Here is a 22,757-nt window from a genome sequence, read left to right on the forward strand (position 1 = left end):
TTCTTTCGCCAGTTATTTGCCTAATAATCGTGACAACTCATTCATGTAATAAAACTTCCGAAAACATATACAGTAGAGCGTCGATTATCCGGGCAGCTCGGGACCGGACGGTTGCCGGTTAATCGATTTGAACGGATAATGGTCTAAGAAATGTCAAACGCATATAAAAAATATGCAATTCACTAGTTTTATGATTAATTCACCTGGAATCAATCGATTAATCGTTAGTATAATATTATTTTAATCAAAAACTATAGGTTTAACAGCTGTTCATGAACAAAAAGAAATTTCGAAAATACCACTAGACACTACAGAGCTGCACAAGAAACTGGTTACCCATTTGACTATCGCTGCAAACTTTCGCCGTACGCATGAACAGCTGTCAGATTTATGCGCACGGTTAAGCCGCCTGCCGGTTAATCCGTCCCCGGATAATCGACGTTTTACTGTACAGTCTGTTCCCGAGTTACACGGTTCTCGACTTACGCGGATTCGGAGATACAGGTGTCCCCCGAGGTACGACTGTATTTGGGACCGAAAAAATGTCCCAAAGCAAGGCGTAAGTCGAAAAAGTCGTATGTCGAATATCTGTGAATATTAAATTTATAACCGAAGTTGAAGAGTTGGAATTTATGATATCGTGTATTTTATTTAAAATAATGTTCGATAATGTAATAATTATATTTTAAAATCCGTACACAATATAGATATTCAAGATAGGGTAGTTGTGGAATCTTTGGAAATGTATGTATAACGGTTATCAGCCCAGATATTCAAAAAAATACATCAATTTCTTGTCAATGACAACTTTTAACTGTCAAAATCAAAATCGTCGTATCTGCGAATCGTAGTAACTCGAGGGGGTCATAACTCGGGGGACGCCTGTACGCGGTTTTCTAAATTTGACAGATTAAATGTCAAATCAGTACAATTTGCTTCAAGTTCGGTATAAATTGCTTTTTTGCTAACAAATTGAAACAGCTTAAAAGAAATATTAGAATTTTCTGCACGAATCATATCAAATAAATGATAAAGTGTATACAAGTATTAATTTAAATAAAAAACTGCGAGTAATAAATAGTACCCAAGTGCCACAAATTCACTAAACGACCACTAAACGGCTTCTAAACGACTCAAGTTCTCTACCTAAACGGAATATAGAAAGACTTCGTTTAGCAGACGTCAAACGACTCATGCATTCTAAAAATAGCGAAAAAGCTGATGGCGCTCTCTGTTGGTGGGATACCTCAACCAGTTGAGCTTCATCGCTTGGAGGAGAGCTTTCTCTTTTCCTCTGTACAGTCTGTTCCCGAGTTACGCGGTTTCTTCGTTCCCAACGAATCCGCGTAACTCGAATATCCGCGTAAGTCGAATTTCACGTTTTTTGACTAAAATTCTATTGATTACTCCGAGTTTTTGATTTAATGTAGTACTTTTATATACATCATCATTTATTTGTTAAGATTCGTGCAGAAAATTCTAATATTTCCGGCTTTTAAGCGGTTTCAATTTGTTAGCAAAAATGTAATTTATACCGATCTTGAAGCAAATTGTATTGATTTGACATTTAATCTGTCAAATTTATAAAACCGCGTATCTCCGAATCCGCGTAAGTCGAGAACCGTGTAACTTGGGAACAGACTGTACTGTTGTATGGTTTCGCATTGAAGTTATGCATCGCTAGAACTAGAACGGCGATACGATTGTTTAAATACTAAACTCCAATGGAAACCACCAGCACTGAAGCAAGTGAGATTTGAGTAATGGTCGTTGGTGTCGGTATATAAATTTTTGCTCGGAAAGTTAAAAGGCTATATAGGTCATGATAAGATGAAACTTGTCGAAACACATTGCAAGAAAAGGATAGCAATATAATAATCAGTTTTAATACGCCATTTATTGATCAAACCAATGAAGCTGTGGAACTTTCATTTTTTTTCTATGGATATTCAATTTTCCAGTCGTTTAAGCTTAATCTGTGGCGCTTGGGTATTTTAGTCAAAAAACGTGAAATTCGACTTACGCGTATATTCGAGTTACGCGGATTCGTCGGGTTCGCAGAAACCGCGTAACTCGGGAACAGACTGTACAATGCAAGTTACACAACTTAACCGCACGACTCCACACAGCATAACACGGAGCGCAACATAACAACTGACAGCTGCTAAAAAAATTCGAAATAAAATACTTACAGACTCTTTAAAATTACAACTTATGCACCAAAAAATCATAAATTAAAAGTTGGGAGGCTACGGAAAATTTCAGGTCAATAAAAGCAATGAATCAAAAGTGATTTCAGTTTAAAGTTTAAAAAAATACCCGGGTATCCGGTTGCCAACTTAAAGGTTATTTGACACCTCTACAATTTGAAAAACTTTCTTATTTGAACATTTTCCACAGTCTCTTCATTTCCAGTACATTTTTGTCCCTCTAATTTGGAAAACCTGTGAAATCTGTGTCCCTCTTAGTTGTGTATGGTGTTGCCATGGTTATTGAATGATGTATGCTCAAATTGGCAATCGAATGCACAATTTCCTATAGCACCAGTTAAGGCTGCATACTAAATGTTGTGTCTCTTTCTTGTTTGTATGGACCTTTCATTCACTTTCAACCTCTGTAATTTGAAAATTCCTCTTATTCGACAGTCCCATCGCCTCTCAAATAAGGGCGGTGGCAACGCTCATCGGATGCGATTTTATCGGACGAGATTTATATGGGATTTGACAGATAACGTCGGACGTGCGATTTCGTCGTCCGACGTTATCTGTCAAATCCCATACATAAATTTGACAGGCCATCCGATAAAATCGCATGCGAAAAATCGTTGCCACCGCCCTAAGAGAGGATTCACGGTATATGGAGGTGCACCGACACACACAAACAAACAATCGACGTCGCTGGTAGACAAGTACAGGCGGTCCCCGAGATACACGGTACCTCTTATACGCGGATTCGGAGATACGCGGTTTTCAAAATTTGACAGTTCTTGGAGCAAATTGTACTGATTTGACACATCCATTGTGAAATACCAAATAATTTCCGTGTTGATCGAATGTAAAATACCATTTGAAAAGGTTTAAAACTGTTCAATTCATTAGAAACATATCAAATAATTAATTTGGTGGCTAAAACCACCCCCTACTTGCAAAATTGCACGAAAATTAGTGATATTTTGGCTGTAAATCACGAGATTCGACTTACGCGGAAATTCGAGATACGCGGTATTTTGCGGCCGTTTTCGGTCCCCAATAACCGTGTATCTCGGGGACCGCCTGTATTGTTGATGAAACCAATACTAGAAACTGCACCCAGAAGCCACCATCAGGCTGTACTGTCGAGTTGAACATGTCAGTTGATTCTGTCTGTGATGTTCGATACCAAAGTGGGTATAGGGACTAGGTGGGCTTATAGGTTTGGCGGGAAGGCCATATTGGACGAACGAATGACAGGAGGGGATTCGATTGTGATACGTAGTTTTTCACCCACACTACGACACATCATCCAAAATAGCCATTGGAATTCACACGCATACATCAACAAATGATCGAATCCCCTCCTGTCATTTCGTTTTCATTTTTCTACAGTACGGCTGTCAATTTGTTCGGGATAAGCCCACCTGTATAATAAACCCACTTTGTTCGATACCCACCTGTGCTGTGCGTACCTTTACTGTCAAACTTGTCAAAGCTACAGTAGATAGAACTCAATTCGGGACATTTTCAAGTTTGTATGCGTAGTTTTTCTCTTTTTCTTTATGAAATTGCGTGCAAAACATTTGAAATAGCTATAAATGATGATTGTAATACTTCTCAATCAATTATAAAATGATATATACAGATTTGAAACTTATAAAACTATTACGTGTACATAATTAATGCTTGTCTATGCACTGTATGTGTTTGGGCACGGACGTTTGTTTACATTTTTTAATATTAAATTTGAATGATTTTTATACTATTATTGATGTGAATTACTAGGAAATTATTTGTTGAATCTTCCTTCTGTAGATGGATATCTATTTAAACTATGAAAATACTCCATTTTCAAGATGAAAATATGCAGTACATCATGACGGGTCTATAACCGTATTAATACACGATGCGCAATCTCAGATTGCGCATATATTCGTTTTATCAAAACATATGTCATTTCGCGTAGCCAACCCTGAGCTATACACGTCATTTCCATACATTTTCAGATTGCGCCAAGATTGCGCATAAATTTTCAAGATTATATGTCCGAGGTATATAAATTTTTTTTGACAGATAAATATATCAAACCGACCCGTTTGACAGATAAATATATGCGCAATCTGAGATTGCGCATCGTCTATTGCTACGGTAACCGTATTAATACACGATGCGCAATCTCAGATTGCGCATATATTCGTTTTATCAAAACATAAGTCATTTCGCGTAGCCAACCCTGAGCTTTAAACGTCATTTCCATACATTTTCAGATTGCGCCAAGATTGCGCATAAATTTTCAAGATTATATGTCCGAGGTATATAAAATTTTTTTGACAGATAAATATATCAAACCGACCCGTTTGACAGATAAATATATGCGCAATCTGAGATTGCGCATCGTCTATTGCTACGGTAAGACATCGAACAGCTGACAGAGCACCTATCGAACAGAGTCGTGTTTGTTTGTCCCGTTCGATTGGTGCCAAAGCGCCGCTTAAATCGAGAACCGCGTAACTCAGGAACATACTGTATATGTTTTGTTTTGCAACAGACAGTGCCCAATTTGAACATACTGTAATTTGAATTTCATTTGTACACTTATGTATTGTACTTCACTTGCCTAGTTGACCTTGGCGAACCCCAAAACAGATTAATATGAATACCGTTATGATAGCCATAAGGGAGGACACGGAAAAGGACAACTGTATCTCATTACGATTATCAAATCGGCAGTATGTGACGAAATTTGAGAATCGAAGCTACGCATGTAAACATTTCGAAAGTGACACATAAAAACAGAAACACAAGCAGAAGAAGAAAAACTGTACAAAAATCGAAAACTTTCTTTTCAGTACAAAAATAACATCGCTAGGTTCTGATATCGTATGTGGAACTTGTTTTACGGATTGTTTTGCTGTTCGTAAGATGGTAGTTGAAATTATTACTGTGTTAACCAAAACCAGCACTCATATTGTTCACGGTAGGATGAGTCATCAATGTTACTAGAATCATCGATATCGTAGTGAAATCCTGTCTAATACGCTATTGTCAAATGGTGTTTCAACCCGTTCGTATTAATTTCCGACTTGGTAATGACGATTTTTAACTAGATCAAATCTTATATCATTTTTAGGATGTAGGAAGTAAAATGATTAAGTCTGTGACGGTCGACAGATAATTGCCCGCAACTAAAGTACATCCCGGGTTAGCGCATCATTGTATGAAGATTTTTTTTCGAGAGACGATTGTTGATAAACTTGGAAACAGCTGCTTGTTCTAACAGCAAAACAGAAGGATAAGAACAAAACTTAAAGCGGAGGTGGTGTGTGAACCCACGTCCCAGTTATAGTGTAAAATGTCCGAAAAGGCTATCCTAGAAGTAAACACCACACATCAGACCAATAATCAGCTGGAAAACTCGAACCGACCTGTGGATGATTCTGTACCGTCAGCGGAAGATACTAATGTCGTAGCATCCAACTCACTATCATCAGTAGAATCATCGTCCCCGCCTACTATAATTTCAAACGACATTTCAAGTATTGTTGACGAAACCAGTACTGGAAATTGCACCCAGCAGCCACCATCTGGCGGTACTGTTCCACCAACTGGTTCTCCGTTACCTGCGTCACAGATCCGCACCCCCGTCGTCGAGCGTCAGACATCTATTGGATCATTAGATAGTACATCAATGTCAATTGGAGCAGGTTCGGGTAGTGGCGGAGGACCAAGTGGCTTTCGCAACTCATTGAGTAATGGACGTATGTTTAGCCGGCTTATGTCTGTTGAACGTGGACGGTCTAACAATCATGGAACGACTTCACGAAGAGGTTCCAACTTTAGTAACGTTATGCTGAACGATTTTATGGCCCTTCTGCAGCAGGCAAGACATCCGGGTAGTTTATTTTCCGGTGAGCGTACAGGACTCTTTCTCAATTCGGAGCGGTCTCACGGTACAGGAACAAGTACACCTCCGATGATGAGTAACTCTATTGGTTCGATCGGAAATGGAAATTCTAACATCGCTACTAGTGATGTTGTAATTGATGTCGACGACGGAACCGGGACGATTGGTGGAGGTTCTTCGCGTTCTTCTCACAATGAGCTGTACCCTATGTCAAACTCATCTTCCACAGCTAATACAAGTATTAGACCATTCTTATGGATTCAATCCGGCGATGAAAATGCTCCACCTTCGGGCTCTTTGATTGGTGGACGTTCACCACTAATGCCAAATTTTAACTACAGTCACCATCATCACCACTTTAACAATCATCAACCTTTGGCCTTGCATCACCAGCAATCCGCTGCTGGACTATCCGCAGCATCAGTGTCGATGGCTTCACAGTCTTCCATATCTATTGGTGGTGGTGAGGGTATTCCATCTATGGGTAGTGATGGCACAAATGGTGCTGTACTGACACCGACGGCAGGAAATGCACCTACCATTGGTGCTGGTGGTGCTACGCGTAGTAACAGCATCAGTTCGAATCACCAGAATGAGGAAGCCACCGTTCATGAAGCGCTTAATCAGTTGCCAGAAACTCGCGCCTTAATAGAAACATTAGCACGGTATATGCCATTACTTCTGATTTTGTTGGCTAAATTATGCTACGATCATTTAGACGGGATAATGCACTTTCTGTTGTTATTGATGACGTTCTACCACGCAAATTGGGTAGTCCGACAAGAAATATCGAAACAAAAGCAACGACGTGTTATGGTGTTGCTGCGTGAGCTGATAATTATCATTTTAGCATTACTCATATTTGGATTTGTGATTGAATGGAAGAGTATCTGTCTGGTGATACTTTTCATGTCTGATAATCTGCAACCTGAATCGCTTAAAGGACTGTTGTTTGCTGTTTGTATAACAGATTTAATACTGAAGCTGATCACCATTGTAATCAAAATTATTGTTACGCTTATGCCGCCTCGAGTGGTAGACTACAAAAGTAGGGTAAGTACCATATAAAAGCACATATTAACTTCTAAAAGCTAATATATTGTTTAAATCGTGACTTTAGGGCAAGGTCTACCTAATGATAGAATCGCTCTCCCAATTGTATCGTGCCGCAGCCCCCATTCAACCATGGTTGATTTTTCTGTTTGAATCCTACTCTGGTTCGGAAAAGATGGTCGGCGTTATTTTATCTGCAGTATATATAGTTGCTAAATCGACGGATCTGCTTGATAGGGTCAAGTTCTGTCGCCGATCATTTGTAAAGCTACTACAAAAAACTGTAAGTATTGTTATGACTATGAAATATGAAATATGTCATGCATCAAAAAAATACGGACCACGTTACACAACAATAAGAAACATTAACTACGCTTGCAGGCGAACAATAAGGTATTGCAGTAATGGCAATGAACAATCGCTAATTTTTATTTTATTTTTTGTAGTTGCCCCGCATTCATTTGTTATCCATTTCTGTTAAACCATCGTAAAAACAGTTAACGATTAGTATTTAACGCCTTTAGGTAAACATAGATAAACAATTGTAACAGTTGGTTTTCTAAAATTGATTTGCTTTGGTCAATGTTAAAACGAATAAACTTGCACGTACAGTGGCGGACACCTAAAATCTGACACCTCTTATTTTCACCTATTATCTGACTTTGCAGCACCCTGGACAGTTCTATAGGCTACTCTTCAATTATGTCCCTGCAAAAAATCCTACCGATTTATTTTAAAATCTCGGAACACTATGCGTAAAAGGTATGAAATTTATGCGGTCCACTGAAAGTCGGACAGTCTTCATTTCATAGCAAAATCACCACGTAGGATGTCAAAATTGACCAATATGGTTCTTAACTCATTTGATATTAATTATTAAAGGTCCATCGACTAGTTTGGGTGGTCATCTGTGTTTTAAATAACCTAGGCCAAGCGCTTTAGGGTCTGTACCAGCCAAATAACGTTTATGGAAGGCTCAAATAATTGTAGTATAGTAGTTTTGAAGAGATTTATTGTTTTTCATAATTTTAGAGTTACTTAAACTGTTAGAACTATCAGAAATGAAGAAGTAGTGGAAATTTACTGCCTTACCTGCCTTTAAAGTTCAAATTTCCTCAATGCCCTTGTGCATTATTTAGATAGAATAATTACTGCTTCGAATTGGTTGAACATTTTTGTTCCTGGCTTGGTTACTGAGCATGTTTGAACATGTTAAAACCTAAATTATATCTATATTTAGCATGATAATGATTAAGACTTCCTGCCATCAGCGCTTATGCATCTCTATAACTTTCTAGATACTCTAATTAATTAAACGGTTTCAAGCATGAATATTCCTTCTGGATTTTATCAGGCTGCGCGACATTTTTTGCATCAAAATTGATAGATTTTTTTATGTGTATGTATACATTCTTAATAAACTCTAACTTAAAAACACAATACCAAGAATTCTTTGACAGTTTGGCTTTACCTTTGAACAAAAAGTGACTTCCGTACTATGGCAAAGCCCTTCGAAATACAACCAATAGCTTTGACGCGGCCCTCTATCATCTTTTTTTAGTTCTTATCAATTGATTATATTCTTATAATATACTTATAAGAATATATACTTATAATATAGTAAATATATGTCTTGATGTTACAAACATGAATAATTATTTTTTTATTCAAGCACCCGCAAAAACGGATGTTTTTGAGGAGTTCCCCACATGGTTGTGTTCAAATATTTCTTTAATATTTTTTCTCGTATTTAACCTGTGTTAATTATGTAGCAAAAATGACAAAAAATTTTCTCTATAATTTCATTTCTGATAATTTTAAATAATTTTATTTCTTTAAAATTACGAAAAACAATAATACCCTCTTCAAAATTATTCTGATATTTAAATTGCTTAATCCGTACCATTTAGCGCATGGCCTAGGTTATTTAAAACACAGATGATCATCCAAACTGGTCGATGGACCTTTAATAACTGATATCAAATGGTTCTGAAACATATTGGTCAATATTGGCATACTACGTGGTCATTTTGCTATGAAATGAAGACTGCCCGACTTTCATTGGACCGTATAAATTTCATACCTTTTATCACATTTATGCATAGTGTTCCGAGATTTTAAAAGATGTTTGTCAGATTTTTTGGTGAGACATCCCTCTGATGGGTAAATGCCGCAAAGTCAGAAAATAAGTGAAAATATGAGGTGCCCGACTTTAGGTGGTCGCCACAGTAATAATTAATGAAAATTTAAAAAGTAAAACATTACAGAACAAATAATTTCATGGTAATTGCATTGCTTCCTGTTTTATTTAACTGGAAACTGTTCACATGTTGGATACCTTGCTGATGAGCATAGAAATCGCTTTGTTAGAATGAACGTCGCGGTACGACGCTATACCTTTCTTCTTCTAGTTTTTCTTTAACTCATTCCGTGATTTGCGCAAGTGAGACTCGACGCTGTTTTTGTTTTCAATTCATTCGTCAATTCATTCAATTCATTCAGTTCAATTCATTCGTCGCGTTGGGAAAGGAGTAGGGAGATAAAACAATGATACAGGGTTTTACAAGTCATTTTGCAATGTGTGCTGCATACTTTGTCGAGCAGAAAATTTACTTTGACTCCTAGTGCGTACTTCCAATGTTAATTTCATCCCGCCTAAGTTGAATTTTGACAGCCCTATCGAGGTGCAGGTTTTCCCATGTTTTCTACATTATTTTACACATTTTTTTTGACACATGTTATGCACAAAAACGGAAAGAAGAAGACTTACGCTTTAAAATGAAGTGTCGTTTGACCCATAACTCGTTTTATTCACTGAGTAATCAACGTTTGGAAATGCACCCTTTTAAAATGGGTTTGAAATTCAGCCAAAATGGAATTTATGTTGCATTTGACAATTGATGTGTTAAATCAGTACAATTTGCTCAAAGAATAGTCAAATTTAGAATATGTATCGCATATATCGAGTAAGACGTCTTAAAGAAGAAGAAGAAGAAGAAGAAGAGTATAGTGTATATCGCGGAATACGTGTATTGCTTTCGTTGTTTCCCGTTTAAATTGCCTGCCCCACCGAATGCCAACTATGGGCCTGATCGGGAACGAAAGTTGATAACGGAGTGGATAATTTAGTCGATCGGTTAACAAAATTCGAATGTTATCCAATTGTGTTTTCTCAATCAGAATCTTCGCTAATCGATCGGTTTGGCAGTGGAGTGGAATGGTGTTTGCCGCCATAGCAACGTGGTTAAAAAGTCGAGCAGTGGGATATGCAGTTGAAAACATCATATAAAAAAAAGCATTTCAGTCGGATAGCCATATCCACTGAATCCACTGTGCACCAGTTGATATAACAGTGGAAAACTAAATAATATGAAAAACCATGATTAACAGCAAACAAAAAAGGATGTTTTATCGCTGTTTGAGTTATTTGAGATGTTTTATCTCTCGAGTAAGTTAAAATATTCTTGTTTAGAAAATATAAATTTAACTTTTTTTAAAGAATAAAACCACGAAATTTTATAGATTTGTAATAGGTTTTTAGTCTTTATAGTCAAAGCTAAGAAATGATAAACCAACATAAAAAATTCCTTTCTTCTAACCCTTCTCTTTTATCCAACCTTATGACGGCACGTTCAGTTGACTTAATCAGGCACGTTAGAAGATGACGGCTCGTTAGAATCGTTTCTGACACGTGGATGCTACGAGATTGAGAAGGCGTGTAGGAACACTAAGTGCAAGAAGGTATAAGTAACTCCTACCCGTTGGAGCGACGAGTTCCGGTCGGAATCGTTGGCGTTTTCTTGCACCTATCGAAGGTGTTGTGCCTACTTGTACCTTCCGAACTATCTCCCAAAACTCTGCTTAGCTTATGAATGGCTACAGCCCGGGAATGTTCGGATTGACTCATACATCACTAAGTGCCACGCCTCGTGGCAAACGCGTCACTCAATATTTTGTTGTTGTTCATTCGTTTAAACCAGTATGTACACTTGAATAGCTTCTCTACTTTCATAGATTACAGTTTTAACACAGTTATTTTATTTTTATCAAATCTGACGAAATCATCTTGGTCCCGTATGTGTGGAAGCACAATAGAGAAGCCGATATAATGACGAGTTATACGAGATGTACGGCGACCTCAGGCCGTGCTATACGCATGGAAACGGACCACCCAGTCCGTAACGTGTTGTTAGGGACAGTGGCAGATTTAGGGTGTTGACCCTAAGGCCCTAAGTGGTACACGGAGTGGGGACCCTCTGTAGGTGTTGAACGAGGGAGGAGGGTGTGGTTTCTTCACTTGGCTTAGGATCAAACACACTTTCATGTTTTGTCTGGGATTTTGCTGAGGGGAGGGGGGTTAGTCGGGATCCCTCATATATGGGCCCCCTATAGTCTATGAGTCCCTTCGTCGAAGAAGCCTCTATCGTTCAAGGAGGCCCGCGATGAGACTACTGTTACACGCCATATATGCTGGAATTACCATTCACGCCCCCCCCCCCCCCCGCGACCACTCGGTCCGCTTACCATTAAATCCGCCATTGCGGAGAGGTAGGTTTAAATAACAGTGACCAGATGACTTGGAGGCTAGGATAATGGACTGGCGAGGGCGAGAGATCGTGAGCGATTTCGGACACTCCTTATTGCACGGCACAATTGTACCGCGTAGCTTCTATATCTTTTTGTACGAGTTTTTTTTTTTTAAATAGACGTTCGCAGACCCATTTTGGCTGAGGTTGATGGTACTTTAGGATCAAGGGTCAGCGAAGGCAGCAAGTTCAGAAAAGATTCAAACCTCGTCCCCCAGTTAATACGATTTTGTTTCATCTCAACTTGTTCAGGCAACCACCCTTTTTACACTGTACCGGGATTTTTTGAAAAGACCTACAGTTGATACTGCCTAAGGCCACTTCTGGTGTCGACGGAGGGTGCATTAAAGAGATCATGTGGTGGAATCTAGTATCAAAGAGTATGTACTCCAGGTGGTCTCATAGCATGTTTTTTATAACAAAATTTGAATATCAATTTTTGACAGAATGGGTGAAAACTTTTGTTCAAACAAGCTTTCTGGAGGCTTGACGAATACTCAAAACTGTTGTAACGCAGTAAATGTGGACTATTCTCTTCTAGTGATGAAAGCGAACTAAACCTTTATTGAACATTTATATGACTACTATGATGAAAGAATCAATCATGCATGCTTGGATTCCTTCAAAAACACTCTTAAAATCTTCATTCAGAAGAAGAAGCGATAATAATCAGCCTTCTAAATTCATACACCTTGGGATAAGACCACCTGTTTATTATACCCACTTAGATAGCTGCTTGAAAACTGCTATACAAAGCAAACAACTGACTGGCTGCTGAAATTTCGGCCTACGAACTTAAAACGGAAAGGGCACCATTGGCAGATACAAAGTCTTTGAAAGAGAACAGGATGCGTTTAGAGTAAATTGACATAAAGCCATGGGAAAATTTTGACAGTTAAATTGAACATTGTTTATGTTTAGCGATGGACGTTGCTATGGAGTGAATAAGAGTTTTGTTCTGCATTTTGCACTTATTTTCTGTTAGAATATTATAATAATTAGAATCCAATTAGAATATTACATGGCTGATACAATCCATACAATCCAAGCATCCCCTTTATCATTCGTCGCCGGGTTATAAGCAGAAGACCGTATGCATATTGTACTTGTGTGTGCCGATTCGATGTTTCATTTAACTCTCAGTGTTTAAATGAAAGTAAATATGACTTCTGTTACCCAGTTGGAAAATGTAAAGTGCTGTTTTATGCCTGTTAAGCTTTTCGTTCTTCCAGTAGGACCGTTGCAAAAGGTAGTGATTCGTGGTCACGGAATGGCAAACAATGAGGTTATCTGAATACATAGTAGACTGCAATTACTTCTCCTTTATTCTCCAGAAGTGATTGACCGCAAGAAATTTAACCAATAGAATCTTCTTAATAGTAAATTCGTCCACTTTTCCTCGTTAACTATACACCGTTTTTTTGTGAACACTTTTTTATGAAACTGTCAAAAGCGAGCTGAAAATGGCAACCTAGCAACGGGCTTTGCATCGACCTGTTCTCCTTAATAGATCTTGGGCAGATAGGCAAAAAACCAATGGCTACTCGAATCGGAAAGAGTTATTCACTAGTGGAGAAAATTATCCACCAGTGGAAAACAAATTCCACCGGCGGAATGGAGCATATTATCCGATCGTATAAATTATATCGACTTTCGTTCGCGATTAGGCCCAATATTCGATATATCTCACATTTCATGCGGGCTAGAAGTCTTCTGGATCTCAGCAGTCGATGAAGCCCATAGTATGCACGATTCTCCTGCACAATGCGCCTCCGGATTTCGCTGCTGATGTCGTTGTCCGAAGTAACGACCGTCCCGATATAACAGAACTCCTTTATTACCTTGAGATTATCGTCGTCAACTAATACACTGCTTCCCAGGTGGTCTGAGTCTGCGGCAAGCAGGTACTTCGTCTTCGTCGCAATGATTCTCAATCCAATTCTTGCTGCTTCACGTTTGAGTCGGGTCATCCGCGAAATCAAGAAATTGGAAAGACCGGTAGAGGATCGTTCCACGGATGTCGTTGTCTAGCCCCGCGCTTCGAATGACATCTTGCAGGGCAATGAAGAGCAGGCAGGAAAGTTTGTCTCCTTGCCTCAGACCCCTGTGAGATTCGAACGATTCCGACGTCAAGTATGATGGTGGTCTCTAAAAGCCGGATCAACTTCCCAGGGAAGTGGTACCGTTGCATGATGTTCCATAGCTCATTCCGGTCTATGGTGTCGTAGGCCGCCTTGAAGTCGATGAACAGGTGGTGCGTAGGGATCTGGCGCTCTCGGCCCCTCTGGAGGATCTGCCGTAGAGTGAAAATTTTATCGGGGGTGGATTTGCCTCCAACAAACCCAGCTTGGTAGCTGCTGATAAAATTTGTAGCAAGGAGCACATGTCTACAGAACAGGATCTGGGACAGGATCTTGTAGGCGGCATTAAGGACCGTTATGGCTCGAGAATTCTAACAATCCAGTCTGTCGCCCTTTTTGTATACTGGGTGAATAACACACAACTTCCACTCCTCCGGTAGTTCCTCCTGCACCCATACTTTCACGATCAGCTGATTTCGACGGTAAGCCTCTCCGGTCCCATCTTGAAGAGCTCGGCCGCCAGTCCATCGCTGCCAGTAGACTTATTGCTCTTAAGCTGCTTGATGGCGAAGAAGGGGACTAAGCACACTTGCTTAAGACCGCATGCGGCCCGCGTCGATTTTGAATGTGGCCCGCAAGAATATTTTGAGAATTGCTTAAAGCTTTGCAAACCAAAACAATACATTATAAAAATTTATTAAAATGTGAAAGTAAGTTTTCCAGAGAAGAACCATCATTTTGTCGCTATATTTTTCGAAACTAGGATAACTGTACCAGTTTTCGGCACGCTAGTGCAGCAGTTTCACAAAAACTGCTCACAAATAAACATTTTATATTATTTTTCATGAACGTGATGTTATTCTGGTTGATAAACTATCATAATATGTTACACTATTTTTTATTTGCCGGTTCAAAGCCCTTTTTCATAAATATTCGTAAAAATGCAAACATTGCTTTTGCTCCTATTTTCGGCAGTTTGTTCCAATTTTCGGCAGGTTGTGTTCCTATTTTCGGCAGCGCGAATACGAATCAGAAAATGTTATTATCTATGTAAATATGTACAAAAAATGTTTAAAGCAATTTTACACTCTTACTTTCCTAATATTGATGTTAAAAAGCACTTTAATTAATAATTTTATGTTGCTTATTTTGGCCCGTTTTGACAGCCATTTTGATGCGTCGTTTAAACAGAGCAGCCATTGACAGTTTGATGGTTATAGCGTACGGTGCGAATTGGCTTACACATATTTATTTTTCTCTTAAGTTAGTGCATTGTTTGTCGTAAAATTGGTGATATTTGGTACAAGAAAGGACATATTATGTGTCGATATACGCATTGTAGTGTTCTGATCAATTTTTAAAGAAATATTCAGCCAAATCCAAGGTGTGTTATTGTTCCGAGTTTCGGCAGGAGCCCACAACATCGAGCTGTCAAAAATGAACATTTACTGTGTACCTATTTTCGGCAGCATTGAAAGTGAAAAATACCTTGTTTATCGTTATTTTAAAATTCCGAACAAGTTTGAATAAATTAAATAAGCATAAAATCTTTAACATACACCACTTTTTCACTGTTTTACGGTTCTGATTCTCTTAATCACAAAACCTGCCGAACCATTAGCTGACAGCAAAGCTGCAGAAAAAAAGCACAATTTATTTGATATTTTGAAAAATACGTAATGAAATGGTGTGAAACTTTGTGGCTATGTGAATATCAAATAATTACACTTTCACTACAAAATTGTGTTTTGTGAAATTTTTTACCACATTTGTGCAGAATTTCACGTTTTTAGCTACTCTGCCGAAAACTGGTACAGTTACCCTAAATACATTTTACAGTTGTATTCTGCCCAAATTACTCAGAACAGAATAGAACAACAGAACACCCCAACGAACCGCGCAGTTTTTAGAACAATAGCTGCGGCTCCTGGCAAAGAAACGAGAGCGAAATGTGCGGCCGTAAAAGTGTTAAGAAACATTGAATCGAATGCAACAGGATTATAGCCACATTTTGGGTAGACTCAATTGCACACTGCATATGGAAAACATACTTGCGTCATCTGTCTGGAAACGAAATAGAAATGCAAATATCCACGTACACACACTTGGAACTAGTGATGAATTGTCGGAATCGCATCCACGGCTCAAAACCGGAATCGCATCCACGGCTCAAAACCATTTCCGATCATCACTACTCCGATTTCGGCCAAATTTAACCGACAGTTCCGCTCGGTGCCCTCCAGAGCCCTGATTCGAATGGCCACCCCAAGATCTTTGAAAGAGAACAGGGCGATGCGTTTAGAGTTAGTTTACAGAAAGCCATGGGAAAATTTTGACAGTTGAAATGAACATTGTTTAGCGATGGACGTTGCTATGGAGTGAACGAGCGGTTTGTTCAGCATTTTGCACTCATTTTCTTTTCCTCATTTGAGTAATTAGAATTTTCAATGGCTGATACAATCCAACTACAGTCAGAATTCAATAGTTGAACGCTTTTTAGTTAAACGCTCGATAGTTGGCTGACAGTTCAATTAAAACGCATGCGTTTGTATGAGATAACCGGTTTTTGAAAATTTCACAAAAATCTCATGGCATGCCCAGAAAAATTTGATAATTTTTTGTATGGAAAAACGTGCCAAATAAATCACATATTCAATAGTCGGCAGGGAATCGAAGTTCAACCAGTGAGTTTAGACAGTATATCATTTAACATTCGTCGCCGGGTTATAAGCTAAGGAAGGTATGTCTATAGTTCCTGTGTATGCCGATTGGATGTTACATTTTACTCTCAGTGTTTAATTGAAAGTTAATAGGACTTCTCATATCAAGTGGGACATGTACTGTGCTGTTTTATCAGTAATAAGCTTTTGGTTCCTCCGGAAAGACCGTTGCAAACGGTGGTGATTCGTGATTACAGAATGGCATACAATGAAAAAGTCTATCAACGTTTCTGAATACAAGGTGGACTCAAATTACTTCTTCATATGTCTCCATGAGTGTTTGGCCGCAGGATATTGAAGCCATACAATATTCTATATGTAAAATTCGTTTGTCTATTTCCCGTTTTTTTGTAAACACTTTTTCATGAAACTGTCAAAAACGAGCTGAAAATGGCAACCTAGCAACGGGCTTTGCATCGACCTGTTCTCTCCCAAAGACCTTAGGCCACCCTGATAAAGATAAATAAATTAAGATAAATTAGGGTACCAAATCGCTTATGCAGCTTATGGAATATTCGCCTTGACAGATAAAATCAGATGCGACAATCCGACGGAATCAATTTTTTTTTTTGATTCCGTCGGACGACGAAATCGCACGTCCGACGTTATCTGTCAAATCCCATATAAATCTCCTCCAATAAAATCGCATCGGATGAGCGCTGCCACGGGCCTTATGGCCTTATTAGACGGAGGAAAATACTGTCATTTCTTGATTGGCATTTATCTTTCAAACTAAGACGTTGGCACAAAAATGCCTCTCGTACGTGAATAAGGCAAGAGAATAGTTCTGTCACTTTTCACATTTATTATTTAATTTATTGATTTTCTTGGCTTTATTCTAAAGAATCATTCGTTGAAATGAGCATGCTGAATTCTGATTTTCCGACTGGCATCTATCTGTTAAACCCTGTTTGAAGGATAGATTCCAAAATCGAATGACAGTATTTTCCTCCGTATAATAAGGCCTTTAAGGCCAAACGCTGCAGGCAACGAATGAAAAGCAACATTGCAGCGGAGTTAATTAATCACTTCTTCATTAGGTTTTTTGTTATTTCGAGTAGGTCCGGATTTTTGTACATAATTTTATTACATCAACTGGAAATATAATTGAATTATTGTTTTTCTTTACAGAGTTACGGAACTGTTCCAACAAAGGAACAACTGCAAGCGTGTGGCGGACAGTGCTCCATTTGCCATGATAACTTCAATTCGCCTGTATTGCTCGAATGTAATCACATCTTCTGCGAATTGTGTGTTGGCACATGGTTTGATCGAGAACAAACATGTCCCTTGTGCCGCGCAAAAATTGTTGACGATCCTTCGTATCGTGATGGAGCTACTACCTTCTTTTTGCAATTATACTAAAGAAAGGAAGAACTATAATTAAAACGCAATTCCATTCCTTTTATCCATTTATAATTTTTCACAGCTTTTTTTTAGTTTAGGGACATTTTTTATTTGTTTGTATTTTGTAACTGCAAATAAAATGCTCATTCAAAAATGCATTTTAAAGAAAAAAAATCATTTCAATCATTGTATTTTTATTTGTATCATAATGTCTATTAAAAAATTTTTTTAAACATGTATTACATTAAGGATTGAAGATTCAAAATTGTCAAACGGCAAATTGCCTCGTTTTTTTTAAAGAAAAACAAATTAAAACTATAAGTATTTCTTTTAGGAAGGTACTATGTGAGATATGGGCTCATCAAGTTTTTAGTAACTATTGAAAAAGTTTAAATGCTGTAAAACCTTAGCCGTATTATCGTTAAGATGCACTGCAAAACATGAACAATTGTAGAATACAGTTCACGCTCGGTAATCCGCACTTGAATGAGTGCGAATTATAAAATGACGTATTCACGTGTTTCTTCAAAAAACTTCTTACTTTTCTCTGGTTCTATGAGTTAACTATTATGTATCATACATTTTCGTGTTTTGCAAAGAAAGCTTATATTTAAAAAAAATAGAAAGGTATTTATGTTTTTAATAAAATATCATTATTTTTGTCCGAAAACTGTTTCTTCGAATGAATTTGACTGTCAAAAGTGCGGACTATCGAGGTGTGGATTATCGAGCGTGCGGATAACCGAGCGTATACTGTATAATTATTTGCAATTAATAAAACAATCATGGGTTTGTTAAATATTACACCGATTGAGACAGCTTCTGAGTTTCATCGAGAAAAGTAATAATAAAAATAATTGCCGAATTTGCCTCAAATTTAATGTGAGTTTGTAGAAGAGCATTATAAAATTCGATGCTTAGGAGCTTCGATGCCCTGTGCAAAGCGACGGAAGAAATCATTGCCTTTCGCGCATTTTCTCATGCCTTCTTTTTCCTTCCTACAGCAAATTTGTCAAGCAGCTCGTCGAGCTACCCTTCCGCTGTTCTTCTTCCTATCCCTCGCCTGAGCGCGCTGGCCAATCGCTGTCAGCCGTTGTCCGTTCTCATTCCATCTCTTTCTCGCGTGTGGCAAATGCTCGCGAGCTGTTGTGCCGCTAAAAAAAGCCGTCATCAAACATTGCGGCGATGAAGTTTACATTACATATACATCCCAAGCGTCACAGATTAAGCTTAAACGACTGGAAAATCAAATGTCCATAGAAAACAGAAACGAAAGCTGCATAGCATGCAATTTGCTCAATACATGGCGTATTACAACATATCATTATACTGCTTGTCCTCATCACCAACGACCGTTTTTCAAATCTCACTAGCTTCAGTGCTGGTGGTGTACATTGGAGATTAGTATTTAAACAATCGTATCGCCGTTCTAGTTCTAGCGATGCATAACTTCAATGCGAAACAATACAACAGTACAGAGGAAATGAGAAAGCTCTCCTCCAAGCGATGAAGCTCAACTGGTTGGGGTATCCCACCAACAGAGAGCGCTACCATCTTTTTTTGCTATTTTTAGAATGCATGAGTCGTTTGACGTCTGCTAAACGAAGTCTTTCTTTCTATATTCCGTTTAGGTTGAAAGTTTGAGTCGTTTAGAACCTGTTTAGTGGTCGTTTAGTGGATTTGTTGCACTTGGGAATGCGCGAATTTCGCGGTACCGCGACGATCTCGGTTCGTGTATTCCCAACCTAAAATAAATTAAAATAAAATACTTCCTGGCTGTTGAAAATTACAATTTAAGCATTAAATATATAAAAAAAAAAGTTGGGGGCTAATTTCAGGAAAATTTCAGGTCAATAAAAACAATGAATCAAAAGTTATTGTAGTTTAAAGTTGAATACAGTTATTATCCGATATACGCTATCGTACGGGACCGAGCGTAATAGCGTATCTCGAGTTTTCGCGTATAGCGGATTCTTATGGAAAAATAGTTTACACTGCTGGTTCGAGGGTTGAAATATATCGCCACAGAGTTTTGCATTAAAGTTTTTTTTTTGTAAAACAGGTATCTCTTGCTCAAATTTAATGCAAAATGTATTAAGAACATTAAGGAAATTAAAAAAGAGCATAAAATATTTCAACGAATGAAAATATTTGCAAAAAAACACATGGAGCTGTCAAATTTAGAGGAATCGCGTACTGCGAATTCGCGTATATCGAGTATCGCGTACTGCGGATAATTGCTGTAAATACTCGGGTTGCCAACTTAGGCTGCGCTATGGCACCAATCGAACACAACGAGTCGTTTAGAAGCCGTTTAGTGGTCGTTTAGTGGATTTGTAGCACTTGGTGTCTGTATACGCTCAGTTATTCGCACTTTTGACAGTCAAATTCATGATATGAAACAATGTTTGGCCAAAAGTAGTGAAATATGATTAAAAAGATAAATATCCTTCGATTTTTTAAATTATAAACATGCTTTGTATAACATGAAAATGTAGGTAATGTAATGATCAACTGAAGAACCGTGACAAAAATATTTAAAAAAAAACACATCAAAACTTCATTCCAATTATTTTACCACGGATTACCTGTAACCGGGCCAAATTAACTAGTCAATAAAGATTTGACAAGTAGACAAAGTTCGTTACAGACAGTTTGACATCTAAGAGCCTTTTTCGATTCAAGTTGTAATTGTGATAAAAATGATAAATTGATTTGATCATTAAAAGCAATTTGTTAATTGGTTATTGAATGTTTCACCAAATGTATTGATGCCTCTTTTCATAATACTGGTTTTAAGGCCGGGCTACATTGATCATACTCCGTAGTGTAATTTTTGTGAACGCGTACGCCATCTAGCGGCGGCGGGTTGAAGCTAGATGCTGGTATAATTTATCTGTCAAAAAGTGTTTTGGGTCGAGGAGGCTATAATTTTACCCAATGAAGGATAGATAATGGAAGATGCCGAGAAATGTTGCCCAGCGCTTTGCATGAATGACGGTTTGCCCAACAACAACAATTACCCAAGTGCCAAAAATCCACTAAACGACCACTAAACGGCTTCTAAACGACTCAAGTTCTTTACCTAAACGGAATATAGAAAGACTTCGTTTAGCAGACGGCAAACGACTCATGCATTCTAAAAATAGCGAAAAGGCTGGTGGCGCGCTCTGTTGGTGGGATACCCCAATCAGTTGAGTTTTATCGCTTGGAGGAGAGCTTTCTCATTTCCTCTGTACTGTTGTATGGTTTCGCATTGAAGTTATGCATCGCTAGAACCAGAACGGCGATACGATTGTTTAAATACTAAACTCCAACGGAAATCACCAGCACTGAAGCAAGTGAGATTTGAGTAATGGTCGTTGGTGTTGATACCCACGTATCTGACCACACGACCATTCATATAGATTTTTGCTCAGAAAGTTAGAAGGCTATATAGGTCATGATAAGATGAAACTTGTTGAAACACATTGCAAGAAAAGGATAGCAATATAATGATGAGTTGTAATACGCCATCTATTGATCAAACCAATGAAACTGTGGAGCTTTCATTTTTTTCTATGGATATTCAATTTTCCATTCGTTTAAGCTTAATCTGTGGCGCATGGGTAACGGCCTACTTTGTTGCAATTTATGGACGTTTATCAACATTTCAAACAGCATACAAGTAGCCTGGGTGAAGCTTGATGAGACACCAAGTACAGTAGAGCGTTGATTATCCGGGCAGCTCGGGACCGGACGATTGCCGGTTAATCGATTTGCACGGATAATGGTTCAAGAAATGTCAAACGCATATAAAACATATCAAATTCACTAGTTTTATGATTAATTCACCTGGAATCAATCGATTAATCGTTAGTAGAATATTATTTTAATCAATAACTGTAGGTTTAACAACTGTTCATGAACAAAAATGAATTTCGAAAATACCTCTAGACACTACAGAGCTGCACAAGAAACTGGTTACCCAATTGACTATCGCTGCAAACTTTCGCCGTACGTATGAATAGCTGTCAGATTTATGCGCACGGTTAAGCCGCCCGCCGGTTAATCCGTCCCCGGATAATCGACGTTCTACTGTATGAATTATTTTGACACATAAATTATACACACATCTAGCTTGCGCTGGTTGCGCGCCAGATGCGCTAGTGAAAATAAAAATTACACTAGCGAGTACGATCAATGTAGCCCGGCCTTTATACGGACGTGACACGAGGCGTAAACTCAAATAGCGCGTGGCCACGGAGTTGAAAAAATGTTGAAAAAATTTTCAACTTTGTCAAAATTGCTGGTCAACTGCAAAAAAGAGCTTTTCTCGTGGCCGCACCAAAAACATACACAAGAGCGACAAAAAGCTCCAACATCTGAATATCATCGATATTTTGTTTAAGAAGCACTAACTAGGTACATAAATCAATTAGAATCATGCATTTTAGCATTATTATCATAACAATGGGTCACAACTGCGCCAAATAGCTGTTTGTTTACGCTTTTTCACGAACGTCAAATTTTGTCAACTTTTGTCAACTTTTTTTCCTGGCTGCTCCAGATCACAAAATTTTGACAAAAGCTCAAAAAAGTGACAAAAGCTCACATTTTGAAAAATTTGTCAGCATTTTGTCACTCCCGTGGCCTTTCGCTTAAAAAGTTTATACGGACGTCACACGAGGCGTAAACTCAAAAAGTTTACGCTTGATTTGTATGGGAGAGCGTAAACTTCCTGTCAAAAGATTTCAGGGTTGTATGGCTGAAATCCAGTTTACGCCAAAGTTTACGCTTCGTGAGACGTCCGTATTAGGGTTTGATGAGTTTTCCAGAGCTTTCTGCTGTCAAAAGGCATAAAAGATGGCCAAACCAACTACGGCAGCGCTCTA

At 38.4% G+C, this 22,757-nt stretch overlaps 1 protein-coding gene across 3 annotated transcripts; it reads left to right on the forward strand.

Annotated features, from left to right (window-relative positions):
* Nucleotides 1–4,798: 4,798 nt before the first annotated feature.
* On the forward strand, nucleotides 4,799–18,687 carry LOC1271057 (E3 ubiquitin-protein ligase RNFT1). 3 transcript variants are annotated; one of them, XM_061640932.1, is made up of 5 exons: nucleotides 4,799–5,256; nucleotides 5,323–7,149; nucleotides 7,217–7,432; nucleotides 7,818–7,911; nucleotides 17,668–17,769. In XM_061640932.1, exons 2-4 carry the CDS (start codon nucleotides 5,545–5,547, stop codon nucleotides 7,884–7,886), a joined length of 1,890 nt encoding a protein of 629 aa, XP_061496916.1. In that variant the 5' UTR covers nucleotides 4,799–5,256; nucleotides 5,323–5,544; the 3' UTR covers nucleotides 7,887–7,911; nucleotides 17,668–17,769. The 3 variants fall into 3 exon arrangements, with proteins under 3 accessions (XP_061496916.1, XP_003436880.2, XP_061496915.1); XM_003436832.2 differs by lacking the exon at nucleotides 7,818–7,911 and having other exon boundaries at nucleotides 4,953–5,256; nucleotides 17,668–18,687; XM_061640931.1 differs by lacking the exon at nucleotides 7,818–7,911 and having other exon boundaries at nucleotides 4,953–5,169; nucleotides 17,668–18,687.
* The last annotated feature ends 4,070 nt before the right edge of the window (nucleotides 18,688–22,757 follow it).

Source organism: Anopheles gambiae, chromosome 2 (assembly GCF_943734735.2).
Source record: "Anopheles gambiae chromosome 2, idAnoGambNW_F1_1, whole genome shotgun sequence".
Classification (NCBI taxonomy): Eukaryota; Metazoa; Arthropoda; class Insecta; order Diptera; family Culicidae; genus Anopheles; species Anopheles gambiae.